Source organism: Camellia sinensis, chromosome 14 (assembly GCF_055761805.1).
Source record: "Camellia sinensis isolate YWXY chromosome 14, ASM5576180v1, whole genome shotgun sequence".
Classification (NCBI taxonomy): domain Eukaryota; kingdom Viridiplantae; phylum Streptophyta; class Magnoliopsida; order Ericales; family Theaceae; genus Camellia; species Camellia sinensis.
This window is the reverse complement of record NC_138974.1, coordinates 2,978,419-2,993,028: the sequence shown is the minus strand read 5'-3', so window position 1 is coordinate 2,993,028 and position 14,610 is coordinate 2,978,419. Positions and strand designations below refer to the sequence as shown.

The 14,610-nt window shown below is 35.1% G+C and overlaps 1 protein-coding gene and 1 long non-coding RNA gene across 2 annotated transcripts in view; one reads left to right on the top strand and one right to left on the bottom strand.

Annotated features, from left to right (window-relative positions):
- Positions 1–458: 458 nt before the first annotated feature.
- On the bottom strand, positions 459–5,114 carry LOC145807542 (uncharacterized). Its single transcript, XR_014350716.1, has 2 exons — positions 3,483–5,114; positions 459–1,344 (listed from the first exon to the last, which is right to left on the bottom strand). It is a non-coding gene; the product is annotated as an uncharacterized LOC145807542 (long non-coding RNA).
- A 1,596-nt stretch (positions 5,115–6,710) lies between these two features.
- The window catches only part of LOC114299382 (lysine--tRNA ligase, chloroplastic/mitochondrial), a 44,792-nt gene continuing 36,892 nt past the window's right edge, over positions 6,711–14,610 (top strand). The window contains exons 1-2 of the mRNA XM_082907151.1: positions 6,711–7,028; positions 8,051–8,269. Of these exons, the coding sequence (XP_082763277.1) occupies positions 6,762–7,028; positions 8,051–8,269 (486 nt within the window). The 5' untranslated portion in view covers positions 6,711–6,761. The remainder of the gene's footprint in view (positions 7,029–8,050; positions 8,270–14,610) is intronic.

Sequence of the window (14,610 nt, the reverse complement as noted above, 5' to 3'; positions counted from 1 at the left end):
CACAATTCATTTGATTCTGCCACTGTACTGCAAGTGCAACGACATCATCAAACATTCGAGTCATGTGTGCATCGTTTTCATCGTCCTGGTTCATGCCTAGTAATAATACGAACAAAGGTTAGCACAAAACATTTTATGAATAGATGTTATGCCATAAAATTTTTATAACAAATTATTTTATTCATAACAAATATGGGTTACCACATAATTTTAAAAAATATAAATTGAATGTTCAACATCGTAACACACAAGGCTTGTGAATAAAATTTTCACAAACATAAGGTTACAAAATAATAATGGGTTTTTTTTTTTTAAAAAAAAGATCATAATTTTATAAACATAAATACTATGCAATTTCATAATTGAATAACTTGTTCATAACCTAAAATAATAATATAAAAAAATCGGCAACCACAATTTGTTAAATATAACATTGCATAAACTACCATAACAAACAGTGGCCTCAATATACAGTCTATCAAGAAAATGTCAACAAACAGTGCATTGGTCTGCATCACATCCATGTCCCTTGCGCATAAATAAAAAACCAAAGAAAAGAGCAAAGTTGCATGTCCATTGGTCTGTACCACATCCATGTCCCATTGTTTAATTTCACGACCAACGATAATACCCAAGCACAAGGAAAAAAAAAACTTTAATACATAATCTTCGTTTAAGTAAAAAGAAGCCGATGTGGAAAGTGTAACATCGTTACGGTCGTTAGAGTTATTGCTTGTAACGATTTAAAAGCAAACGTCTTCGTTGCACAGCAAACTCGCAAGAGTTAGACCCCCACTCCTAACTTTGTCCTCTTTCTTCGTTGTAGCCACCTAATAGTGCTTTGGTTCATGAGAATACTTATAACCATCTCCTACCAAAATGAAGAAGTGATTGGCGGGGTCCAGTCCTTGAATTGCATAAAGCCGTGCAACAGCCTCACCAATAGTGTAACTGTGCATGTTGACAACATGGTTGATAGTTAGTTCCTTACTTTGTGTCTTCACAGAATTTACCAAGTCATCCATGCTGCTTGCCAAAGTTGCTACCTTGGTTATGCATTTGTCTTGCATTGTTTTTCCTGATAAATGCTTCTGTTTGCTTCCAGTCCCTGAGGCATTGATGTAGGTGGAGTTCATCATGTCAGCCATTTTTGAAGCTCCCAATTCATTGTTATCGATGGAAAATTCAGGACTGTCGAACTTTCCTTCCAACTCCAATTGGTTATGAATCTCACCGGGCGTCTATGCATTTTTACCTGTTACCACAGCCCCTTGTGAAAATACGAACCATCAACTCTTGATGCTCCAAGGTTTTGGTTTTGAACTTGCAACATTCTTTATCAATCTGAAGATGGAGACAATGAACATATTATTTTTAGATTCACATGGCTGACATAGCTGAAAAATCACTAAAAAAGACATGGCTGGAATAGCTGAAAAATACTTGAAAAAAATTGATGCAATAACAAGTAAATAAAAAATGAAATACACTTAAAGCCTACTGCCTGAACTGATGCAATAACATAGTTGAAATAGCTGAAAAATACTTGAAAAGAACTGATGCAATTCATTTTCCAAGAAAGTAAATTTAAGATTGTGGCCCACTCCTATTTTTGTTCATCCACTTGAAGCCTCATAACAGTTCATTCCTATAGACCACTACTTAACTAATTTCATTATTTCACTCATGGATCCTCTAATCAATTTGAAGTGATGGAAAGAAACAGAAACCATGACATCATTAAACTCACATCTTTGTGTTATGTTTTTGTTGAATTAGAAGGGGACCTACTGGGTTATTTTTCTTTATCATAATTTATAATCTATAAGAGCTGCCTAAGGGCTCTATGGTGGGCTATGTCTTTATTTAAAACCACAGTCCGAACAATTTGAAACAATAGCATTACACCAAAACGTGTTTTTCTGCACGCTGCACATTAAAATTTCTAACCAAATCACATGTAGTTACTTTGCACAAATTAATTCTGTAATTATGAAAGACAAAACAATAAAATATGGGTACAGCACAAACATTCTTATAATTGACTAATAAAAAAGAAGTACCACAAATTTTCATTTATATGGGACTAGTTTTGGGGGAGTTCAAATAACACATTTGTACTGAAATGCTAATTGCTATAATAGGTTCAAAATTTCCAACCAAAAATACAATTACAGTGTTCTGTCCTATGCCTAAAATCATTGTTCATCTGTACTGTTCAATACTCTTTAATGCTATAATTGAGCACATGAAGATTTTCTATTTTCCACTGTCGTGATCAACCTATTGTACAATTCAAAAAGTGTTCACATACTATTAAATTTGGGAACAAGTGTAACTGAATAAATGAATGACAGTTATAATAGTTTGGAATGATAGTTTGGAATGCAATTTGGAAGTTCAAACCCCAACCCCCTGTAAAACTGTGCATAAAAACAAACTTGGAAACCTTATGTGTCCTACGTTGTTAAAGAAAAACAAAAAATACAGCCTAGTGTCCCATTCGATATATTGATTAAAGGAATGAGGGACAACAAAAAAAACATGCATAACTATGTTTCTTAATTAATTTGAAGTTGAGATTGTTACTTTATCCATTTTAGCCCACCAATCGTGCGACATATTGAATATCCCAGTCACTTGGTCAAACCCAATTCCAGTTAGGCCTTTACAGTAATCCATGAGCTTCGACCATACGTATTATTCCTTCTTCAAAATATTGTACTTGTTTTTCAGTTGTTTTATGTCATGCAACCTCCCAGTTACTGCCTCAAAAGTCTTAGACAAAGACCAATAGCCATTCTAACTGATTGCCATATGCAGCCTATTATCTGCCTCTATTTCCTTAAGTACAAGTTCTAAGAAGATCCGTGTGGACTTCCCATCCCAAATAGCCTTATGATAAGCTTATTGCCCTTTCCTTTTGCCAAAAGGGGTACGAGGGGCAGATCGATTTCATGCCATGTGACTATAATGTTCACGTGTAATTGGATGAAGTACAAATATTTATACAAACAATACAAGCATTACAAATATTATTAACAAAACATTCATGTGTAAAATGTGGTACACAGGGTAAGTCAGTTGCCAAAAGCTTTATTTATGAACATTAACACTATTTCAAACAAAAACAAACACATGCAGAAACATATGATAACTACATGTTTATCAACATAACATAAAACTGTTTTTTGGCCCACAAAACATAATGGTGAGAATAATAAGGTAAGCACGGTTACATATATTACATACGGAACAACAATATAACAACAATGATGCACAAAACACATGTCACTACTATAAGTACATGCTGAGTCTGTTCAATATCAATCAAACGAGCGACATTGTCTTTGCCATTCTTAGGAGGCCTCTGTCGCCCATATTCATCATACCACCCAATCCAATTGACATATGGCTGAGGTTAAAAAATATATTAATGATGGTTTACAAGGAAATTACAAACTAAAGGTGTTTGTACTCACCAGTCCACGAGGGTATTAGTAATACGCACGACCTGGGTTTTTTGCAGAACGAGAAATCTTTACAACACAGTGCCCATAGCCATAAACACACATAGGGCCTGGTTGTGTTGATGTGGCAGTTGACATAAACGAGACCATGGCTTCTTTGGTGACTTGTTTTGGGACATGAGAAGCACAACAATAATAGGTCAATGGATGTGACACTTTTGTTATAAACATCATTTCTTGTGTTAACAAGTATGTGTTATAATCAGAGAAATGAAGGATATAAGAACATGTGGCATGACACAGGGTATGAAGATCCTTATACAAAACAAGGTATCAAAAGAAAAAAAAGACCCCTCCCACAGAACATGTAAATCCTAGCCTATAGCCATTTTGTCAAACAACCATTGTCAAAAGACAAGAGATGGTAACCAATAAGTGGAGATCCTTTTCAAAAACAATAAAGAATTTCATGCCAAAAACAGCACCAAAAAATTAAACAACAACCTAAACAAGTAGTGACAAATTTGCACAACCTTCGACAATAGTTTATATATTACTATGGACTGTATGAACATAAACAGAAAATTTGATGTAGTGAAAACAGGGTAGGAACATAAACAACCAAAAAATTTTATCCAAAAAGGTGCACCAAACTTTGTGTGTACTATGGACTGTATAACAAAAGATTTTGGAGTTACAAAATTAAAACAATACAACTAAGTGATATAGTGACAGCCCCAAAAGAAATCACAATAATTTTTTTGTCCACTTTTATGTCCATTTCAATGGAATATGAGAGGTTATATTGGATTAAGAGTCTTGTGCCCTTCAAAACTTGCACAACCTTCAACAGTAGTTTATGAAAATAAAAAAATTAAAGTCATCGAAAATGGAACAGTGGGGAAATGAACACAAATTTGTCAGGTAGAAAATCAAGGCAAAATTGATGCCAAAAAACTATAAATGAGAAATTTTTTTACTATTCCACAATCACAGATTTGTATCAAAGTATTGCATTTAAAATATATAATCCTTTTATCACCTAAATCACCCCAAAATGAACCCTAGATCTGCCATTACAAATAACTAAAATATATATGACTTCACCGTATCATAAAAAATCACATTTGTAACACAACAAACAAGCTGTAAGTGCAGATTCAAGAGAAAAAAAAATTATGAAATCAAATTAGTGCCCAAAACACAAAGACAGTGGGTAACATTTTTGTAACCCACGCATCTGGGAAAAACATATGCACTCGATTTCCCATGTTTGCAGCCTCACCAGTAGTCACCAAATGACCTTCCAACCAGTCTATTTTTTTAATTTCAGAAAGATTTAAAAAAAAAAAAAATTGAAATGGAAATTGTCGATCGGAAAACGTGTGGGTACATCGGAGTGAAGGAGTGCATAGCTGCGGTGGGGGCGTTCGTCGGAGGACCGAGTACATTTTTGTTATCCTTCACCGACTATTTTCGTCGGTTACTTGTTATTCCTTTCAAAGCTAGTGTGGTGGTGTTGCCTAGAACGAGAACCAAGTCCAGACCTCTCTTTATTCATCTTGTTTGATGTAACCAGGTTTCAGTTTAGAGTCTGTGATATCAGTCCATTAGTTGCAAGTTTTGACATAAATAAGGGGCAAAAATGTCATTTTACTTCTCTTCTGCCACAGACCACATGATTTCAATTGTGTATAGGTTTTTAGTGATTTTTGACTTTTAGGCTAAAATAATTGACTACTTAAAAAAACAAATAAGCTTTCGACCATTGCCGCGAGCTTTTTATTATTGTAAACTCAGTCCGCAGCCTTTCTTCAACACCTTCGTAACCACCAACCCTTCATTCTGTCAAAATCATAGTTACAACCCCTCTCTCTCTCTATGAAACCCTAGCCACCACGATTTCTCTCTGTAAAACCTTAGTCGCCTTTAATCTCAATTTATTTCAAAACCCTAGTCACATGATCTCTCTCTATGTAAATCTTTCTATATCGTAGTCATCGGAGTGTGGAGAAGGTTAGTGTGTTGTACGTGAAGGAGTTGCGAACGATAAGGGTTGCGGGGAGCGTATTAGAGATGATTGGGTAGGGACAAAAGTGTAAAGAGAATGGTGAAGAAGGGTTAATGGGGGTCATCAAAGATGGTGGTAGCAGTGAATGTGAGATGAGAGGTTAACTATGGTGGCCAGAGTTCATACTGGTTTATGGCGGTGGTAGTGGTGACGAATGGTAGGGTAAGGTTAGGTTTGAAGGTTTGAAGGAGTTAGAGGTGTTTTTTGACAAGGAATGATGTGTACTGAACAAAACTTTATATTTGAAAAAAGTGTTGTTATTAGACCCATTTGTTATTTTGGACCATTCATTTTTTGACTTTTTTTTATTACAACAATAACTTTAAATGAAATTAATGAAAAGGATATTAATAATTTTGGGACACACCATCTCATAATTAAGCCTATATACCAACTAAATAATGAGATATGATTTATAAGAGCACCCACCTCCATCACAATTCATTCATCTTCTCCAAGTGCTACCATCAAAACCTACACCATTCGGCGGTGATATTCTAACGGCAATGGTGACCAATAATTCAATTGAGTGAAAGTTTTTCCGGCAACTATAACTTCATAAGACGAGATGAATACAACAATGTAAGTTTAGAAGAGATTCAGAACTTTGATGGTGTTCATAGCTCGATAGAGGTTGACGTTGTAAAGGCAAGTTTCTTGAAAAACATGGCAAAAATGGTGAAAACTCATATTTTTTTTCAGTACTGAACTCTCGAAAATATGAATAAAATTCGGGGAACACAGGCCCAAACATTACTTATTTGTTCGAGAATAAACAACCAAACATTATTTATATGTTTGACACTTTTAGTTTTGAACATATGAATTTTTAGGGGCGTGAGGGTGTGTATTTTAGTGGGTGTGGTTTTTTGACAAGGATATTTTTGATATTATTTGAGAGGATGAAAGAAATTTTAAGAGTTTTAAAATTTATAAGTGAGATTTCAAAAAAATAAGATGTCCAAAATAATAAATTGGGTGTTAATAGTAATACTCAATTGAAAATCATTAAGTGTTTGTTTTGAGAAGAGATGCGCCGGACGACATGGAAATAGGATTATCCCAAAAAGCCAGTGTAATTTCAGAAAACTCAGGGGAGGTGTCTGTAATTTCAACAAACCACAAGGGAGATGAGTGTAAGCTAACCTTTTTATTTTGTTGGTAATTTTGGCAAAGGATTTGACGAGAGTTGGGTGGCTCAAGGGTGGATAGAGGAAAAGATGGAGGCGTTAAAGGTACTGAGCGTTTCATCTCAGCCATGGAAGCACCTCATCAACTTGGCCTCTGCTTCTTCTTCCACCACCATTAGAAGAACATCCTATTCCTTCTCCTCCTCATCCAGGTTCATCGTTCGCTGCTGCACCTCTTCATCCTCCTCCACCACGGCCACCACCAGAGTCGGCGGCCGCAACCGGAGGTCCTCCACTTCATCGCCGTCGTCTTCCACATCCGACAGAGACGCCGTTCGCGCTATCCGTCTCAAGAAGGTAGTAAAAATAACTAATAATATTGTCGCAATTCAATTCAATTCTCTCTCTCTCTCTCTCTCTCTCTCTCTCTAACTAAACAACTACTACAACAATAATAATAATAATTGTGTATTGGATTTTGAGATATGTAGCAATGCAATGCAATGCAATTGTCAATTTAGGTTATCAGTTTTTGAAATTTTAGTAACACGGTACTATACTTACAACAGTGTTTTAAGAAATTCAACACTGGGAGAAGAGGCCGCAATCGTGAAAAGTGCGCAATCTTTTTATTATCAAGTTAGAAAATCAAGATTAAAGAAATGAAAAACCCCTCCCTCTGCTGTTTAATCAGAATCAGAAGAGTGAGCTTTTCTCAATGTGTTGACATTTCAGTGCACCTACCCGTCTGCCTTTACGCAAGTTTTGTGTATTATTTTGAAAATGATGCTACCTTCCACCAGTGTTTTGCAAACAAGTTAAAAAAGCAGCTTCATTTATGCTGTGTTTGGTTCACTGGTTCCGGTACGGATTTGGAAAAGAAAATGAAAAAGATGGTGAAATGTGAATGAAATATAACTACATTTCATACATTTTTTTCTCTTTCCCTATTCAAATCCCTTCCAAAATCCATGACCCAAGCACAGCTTTAGAAGGTTGAATCAGTGCATCACACTAGTAGTAACATTTTCATTTTTTGAATATTTGGATTACATCAGGCAGCTACCAATCTCACTCAATTCGACAAAGTGTGTTATCACAATTATAGACCAATTATTCCGATTACAGTCTAGATACTGTGAATTCTTAGGTACTTGTTTGAATTCACACTCATAGCTTCAATTTCATTGAGAAATTTTCTGCAGTTTTTTTTTAAAGGAAATGTACAAAATATTCACAATATCATGATTTGTCTCAGTTGTAACTGCAAAAGGGTCAGAAAAAGTAGCTTAGGATTACTATCCCCAAAATAACCATTAGGGTTATTGATTGTTTGAGTTGCAATGGCATCATAGAAAAGTAACGCATTTGTTTTGCAGGTTGAAGAATTGAGGATCAGGGGCTTTGAGCCCTACGCTTATAAGTGGGAAAGGACTCATACTACTAATCAACTGCAAGATATATATAGGCATCTGAGCAGTGGTGAAGAATCAAATTGTGAGAGTGATTTCGTATCTGTTGCAGGAAGGATTGTGGCTCGTAGGGCTTTTGGAAAGCTTGCTTTTTTGACTTTAAGGGATGATTCAGGGACTATACAGGTTTGTTTACTGCATGCGATTTGGTTCTGATTTTATTATTTTTTATTGAGAGATTTGGCTTCAGGCCCTTTTTATGGACTTATTTGAGCTTTTCCTATCGAAGATATCTTAACTCATCCAGTCCCATTTGTTTGTATATCCTGAAATTACCCTTCACACTAATATTGTACTTCCCATCACTCCTTTGGCACCCTCACAATTGGAAACCCCTCTTGCCATCTTGTTTATATATATTTACTGTGTGTTTTTTTTTTTTCACAAGAAAATTGAGGAATTTTATCAGTTTTTAAAATGGTACTTTAAGTGTTTAAAAATTTATGGTGAGACTTAGTGGAGGTTTGGCAAATGCTTTTGTAGCTACTTATTTGTTTATTTAAATTTTATTTATTTGTTTTGGTCTTTTGAACTTTTTTTTTTTAATTGTAATTTGTGTCCAATATTTTTTTACTTCTTAGGTTCTGTTAGAGTAAACGATCCAATTTTTTTTAAAAAATTGGTTCAAATTTGGAAAAGGTTCATGAAAAACATGGCTGTGTAAATCTTTTGAACAATATTGAGAAGTATGATGAGTGATAACCACAATAAGAGCTCTTACAGTGCCTTTCAAGCCAATTCCCCTTTGTATACACAACAGAACATGAGACACAATTATTAATTATACAATAAAGATCAAGGACTATACTTCTAATAATGGTCCTTACAAGAGGCTCACAAAAAAATTACTCTTTTATTTTTACATAAGTTTATATTCAATATGGATCTTTTTGATATATCTCGACAAGAAGGTTAAAAAAATATAATATTTTGAAAATGAATCTGTAAAATGAAAACTACAATATTCTAAAGTTTAAAACACTGTCACATTAATGCCATAGGTGTGCAATTCCTTTGGTAGATAACTTTTTAGACGTGCATCTTATGTTATTAAGGGTATACTTAGGTTATGATAGCAATTTAAAATGAGACTTTTACCAAACCAAACCAAACCAAGATTTAAGTCCCATCAAATGGGGCCGGTTATATGAATCCTTCTTTTCCATGCGGCTCTATCAAAGGCTATAGTCAAATTAAGCAGGGCCATATGTCTATTTACAATGCTAGCCAACATTAATCAAGGCTTACCCGATCCCCTAACACTTCCATCTACCGTCATTGTATCGCATCTCTTCACTACTCCCTCTGTTAGTCTTCGTTGAATACAACCAAACCATCTCAATCGATTCTCTCTCAACTTATCTTCTATCGATACTACTACCTATTCCTGAATACACTCATTCCTAATTCTGTCTTGTCTAGTTTTACCATACATCCACCTTAGCATCCTTAGCAACACTCATCTTATCTATATATTGTTTCTTGGTTGTCCAATACTCTGTCCTATACAACATTGCTAGTCTAATAGCCATTCTATAGAACATTCCTTTTAGTCCAGTGGGTATTCGTTTATCGCACAGTACCCTAGATGCACTTCTCCACTTAAGCCATCCTGCCTTAAGCCTATGAGCCACATCCGCATCAATCTCCCCCGCCGTTGTGATAATTGACCCTAAATAACGAAAATGTTCACTTTTAGGCAGTTCTTAGTTCTCAAGCTTCACTTCTTCTTTGCTTTCATTATTACTATTACTAAATTTACACTCCATGTACTCTGTCTTAGTTATGCTTATTCGAAATCCTTTAGATTCAAGTGCTTTTCTCCAAATCTCTAACTTTGTGTTAACTCCTTCTTTAGTCTTATCAACTAACACGATATCATTTGCAAAAAGTATACACCATGGCACGTCATCCTAAATATATCTCGTCAACTCATCCATAACTCAAGTAAAGAGATAAGGACTTAAAGTAGATCCTTGGTGTAACCTTACAGTAATAAAAAATTCATTTGTCTCTTCAGCAGGCGATCTAATAGTGGTTACCACCCCTTCATACATGTCCCTAATCACATTAATGTAATCTTTTGTCACTCATTTCTTCTCTAACACCCACCATATTATATTCCGAGGCAATCTATTATATGTTTTCTCAAGGTTGATAAATACCATATGAATATCGCTTTTCTTTTCTCAATACTTTTCTATTACTCTCCTCAAAAGATAGATTGTTTCCATTGTTGACCTGCTAGGCATAAATCCAAATTGATTCTCTGACACTTTTGTTATATCTCGCAATCGGCGTTTCATCACCCTCTCCACATTTTCATTATATGACACATTAGTTTGATTTTTCTATAGTTGTTGCAATTCTAGACATCTCCTTTATTCTTATAGATTGGCGCTAAAATACTCTTCCTCCACTCATCTGGCATGTTCCTAGTCAACAAAATTTTGCTAAACAACTTAGTCAACCAAGTAATTCCTTTTTTATCCAAACACTTCCAAACTTCAATAGGGATATCATTGGGTCCTAAAGCCTTATTTGATTTCATCTTCTTAAGTGCAATCTCCACTTCAAAGTTTCTAATCCTTCGATAGAACCTATAGTCTGGGTTTATTTCGTATTACTGGCTATTTTTTCCCCTATTGACGTTCCTCCATGTTCTTCATTTAATAGTTTCTCAAAATAGTTCTTTCATCTCTCCTTAATCTCTTCATCCTTCACCAACACCTTAAAATCCTCACTCTTGATGAACTTAACCTGATTAAAATCTCTTGTGTTCCTCTCCCGTATCTTAGCAATTTTGTATACTCTCTTTTCTCCCTCCTTACTATCTAGTCTAGTGTATAATAGCTCTTAAGGTTTTCCCCGGTTCTATCCTTCTGCCACTTTTAAAGCACTCTTTTTTTTGCCTTAACTACTGCTTGAATCTCTTCCCTTCACCACCAAGTTTCCGTAGAGCTGGGTCCTGTTCCTTTCTACTCTCCAAGCACTTCCCTTGATATTCTCCTCATACAATTGGCCATCTAGTTACACATAGTGTTAACATCATCTTCCAAATCTCAAGTACCTTCCTTATCCATTTTATTCTTAAATATTTATAGTTTATCCCCTTTTAGGTCCCACCATCTTGTCCTACGACACCTACCATCATTTCTAGCTTGGTATTGCCCTTTAAAATATAAATCTAGTACCAAAATCCTAAGTTGAGAGGCCAGGCTCTCTCCAGGAATCACCTTACAATCACTGTATTTTAAGCGGTCCACTTTTCTCACTAAAAAGTAATCTATTTGGCTTTTAATTGACCGGTTTTTAAAGGTTATCAAATGCTCCTCTCTTCTTATACATAGTATTGGCCACCACCAAGTAGGGCTGCAAATGAACCGAGCTGTTCATGAACAAGCTCGATTCGGCTCGACTCAGCTCGTTTAGTAAACGAGCTGAGCTCGAGCTCGAATATTAGGTTCGTTTAGTAAACGAGCCGAGCTTGAGCTCGCATAGGCTCGGCTCGTTAAGCTCGGCTCGTTTATCTTTATTTAAATTATATAATAAATATATTATTTATATATTAAATAATATATAAATATATATAAAAATAATAATATAAATACATTTTTTATATATTAAATAATATAAATAATATTTTTTATTTAAATATTTATATTTAAATAATACAAATAATATTAAAAAAACATTATCGAGCCGAGCCGAGCTGAGCTCAAAGTTTCATTAAAATTAACGAGCCGAGCCGAGCTCGAGCCCAGTTTCTTATCGAGCTGAGCTTGAGCTCAATAAACGAGCTCGATAAGTAAACGAGCCGAGCTCGAGCTCAGCGAAGCTTGGCTCGGCTCAGTTCGTTTGCAGCCCTACCACCAAGTCAGAAGTCTACGCAAAATCTAAGATACTCTCTCCAGCCTCATTTCTATCACCAAAACCGTATCCACCATGCACCCTTTCATAGCCTAGTTTATCTATGCCTACATGGTCATTAAAATCTCCACCTATAACTAAGTTCTCTCTTACTGGTATCTCCTATAAGATCTCATTCATTTGCTCCCAAAAATCCCTCTTAGTTTGGTCATCTAATCCTATTTTTAAGTGTTAAAAACTTATGGTGGGACTTAGTAGAGGTTTGGCAAATATTTTTTAGGCAATTTTTTTTATAAAATTTTAAACTATTTTTATTTTTTAGGTCCTATTAGATTAGACGACCTTACTAATTTAAAAAAATCGGCCAAATTTGAAAAAAGTTCACAAAACACACAAAAGACAAAAGAAAGTTGAGGGTTGTTTGGGATGAACTATATAAGTGCACTTTTTGACTTTTTAGATAAAAAAGTAGAGGAAAAAAAGATGATTGTTTGGAATAACCTTTTGACTTTTTACAAAAAACTGTGTATTAAAATATTGTATAAAATAGCAAAATTACCGTATTACCCCTATGGTCAATGCGTACTGACAGTGACATTGAAGGAATCGTACGAATTGCTTTTAAATGAGATGGTGCCTTGCGAAGATATATATATAGGATTAGGCTTCCCTCCAGTCATTGTTGGGCTCGTGGGGGCCCACCACGGGTCTTGTTTCGATAATTTGAACTGCTCAATGTGTAGAACTCGTCGAGTACTATGTGTTTGTAAAAAATCACGTTAATTGGATATAGATAGCTATTTGATCAAATTAGTTTTGTATGGAAAAAAATGGATGGTGAAAAATAAACGGCTGACAAAAATCTGATTTGATCACATAGCTATCGATATTCGATCAACGTGATTTTTTACAGGCATATAATACTCAACGAGTTTTATACATTGAACTGTTCGGATTATCAAAACAGGATCCGTGGTGGCCCCCATAGGCCCTACAATACCCTCCGATTCGATGAATATATATATCTAATTTTTTCATAAGATATATGAAAAGTACCCCACCGACCCACACATTAGCTTGTACCATCACTGGAGGGTACAATTTTGGCTGGTACTTTTTTTTTTTTGGCACTTTTTGGTGAATAATGATAACTTTTTGGTCTTTTTAATAACTTTTTGGCTTTTTTAGGTTTACCCAAACACCTACTTAATTTTGACTTTTCTTTGTGTCTTTTGTGAATTTTTTTTCAAATTTGATCCATTTAAACTTTTTTTTTAAAGGCCTTTTAGTTGAGAAGGATCTAAAAAGTAAATTTTCTGACAAAATTTAAAAAAGGTTTACTAAAATAAAAAATGTTTGGTAAGAAATGTGGCTAAAAACCTGTTGCCAAAACAACCACTTAACCTCAGATAAGTTCATGAAATAGGACTGTTCAGTAATTTAGGCGGTGTTTTTTTTTTTGGGTGAATAATTTAGGCGGTGTTTGATAAAACTAAAAGTTGAAAATTAAGTGCTAAAAATTGAATTATGAATTTTTTAAGCTAAAAAATTGTTTGATAATTGTTTTAAGTGCTGAACTAAAATAAGTTATTTTATACTCACAAGATGAAATTTGAAATTTGTTATTTTCAAATTTTTTGTTCCAATTTTTATATTGTGGTGGTGAGGTGGTCGGAGTGGCGGTGACAGTGGTGGCTATGGCGCCAACGGTGTGGAGGAGGGATAGTGGTTTTGGTGATGGTGAAGCGGTGGTGTAGTGGAGGTAGAGAGGGAGGGATGGTGTAGTAGAGGTGGTGATCGTGGTGGTGGAAAGATGGTTGGCAATGGTGGCAATGGTGGTGGAGGTAGAGGGTTGTGATAGTCATGGTTGTGGTAGCGGTAGCAACGATCATGATGCTGGTGTGGTGGTAATGAAATGATGGTGGTGCTTGTGGTGGCAATGGTGTTAGTAGCGGCGATGGTCATAACCATAGCAATAGCGGCGGCGGCGGCGGCGGTTATGGGGGTGTAGTAGTAGTGGTGATGGTTGAGGTGGTGAGATCAAAACGATACATGTTGATACTTATGCATAAGTAGTTATAAATCAGTCGACATTAAGTAAGAATCCTATTTCTTAAACTTTTCTTACCTTTTAGCTTTCATTTTAAGAGTCACTTAAATTTTTAAGTGATACTAATTATGATTATCGAACATGTTTAATTGATTCTAATTTAGAAGATTAAGTTCTAAGTGCTGAATTGGGTTATCAAACACTACCTTAGTCTTCTTTAAGAATTCTAATTGTGACTTGAAATGGGTTTAGTGGTCAAAGCTCTTTACTAGATGCATTATGATATTGGTCGCATAATATATATTTATATGTATATACATATATGTAAACTTTAATAATTTTATTCAACTTACTCTAATGTTTTTAATTGCCCAATGAATGATTGAGATATATGGAATTTATTGCTTAGGAGGAAGCAATGAACAGGGATCATCTATAGACAGGCTAACAGATTACTTCGTATAAAAGCTTGCTCATTTGACTTGGACTGTGAGGGGATAAGAAATAAGTTTACTTATTTGGTTATTGTCATTTAAATTTAGTACAA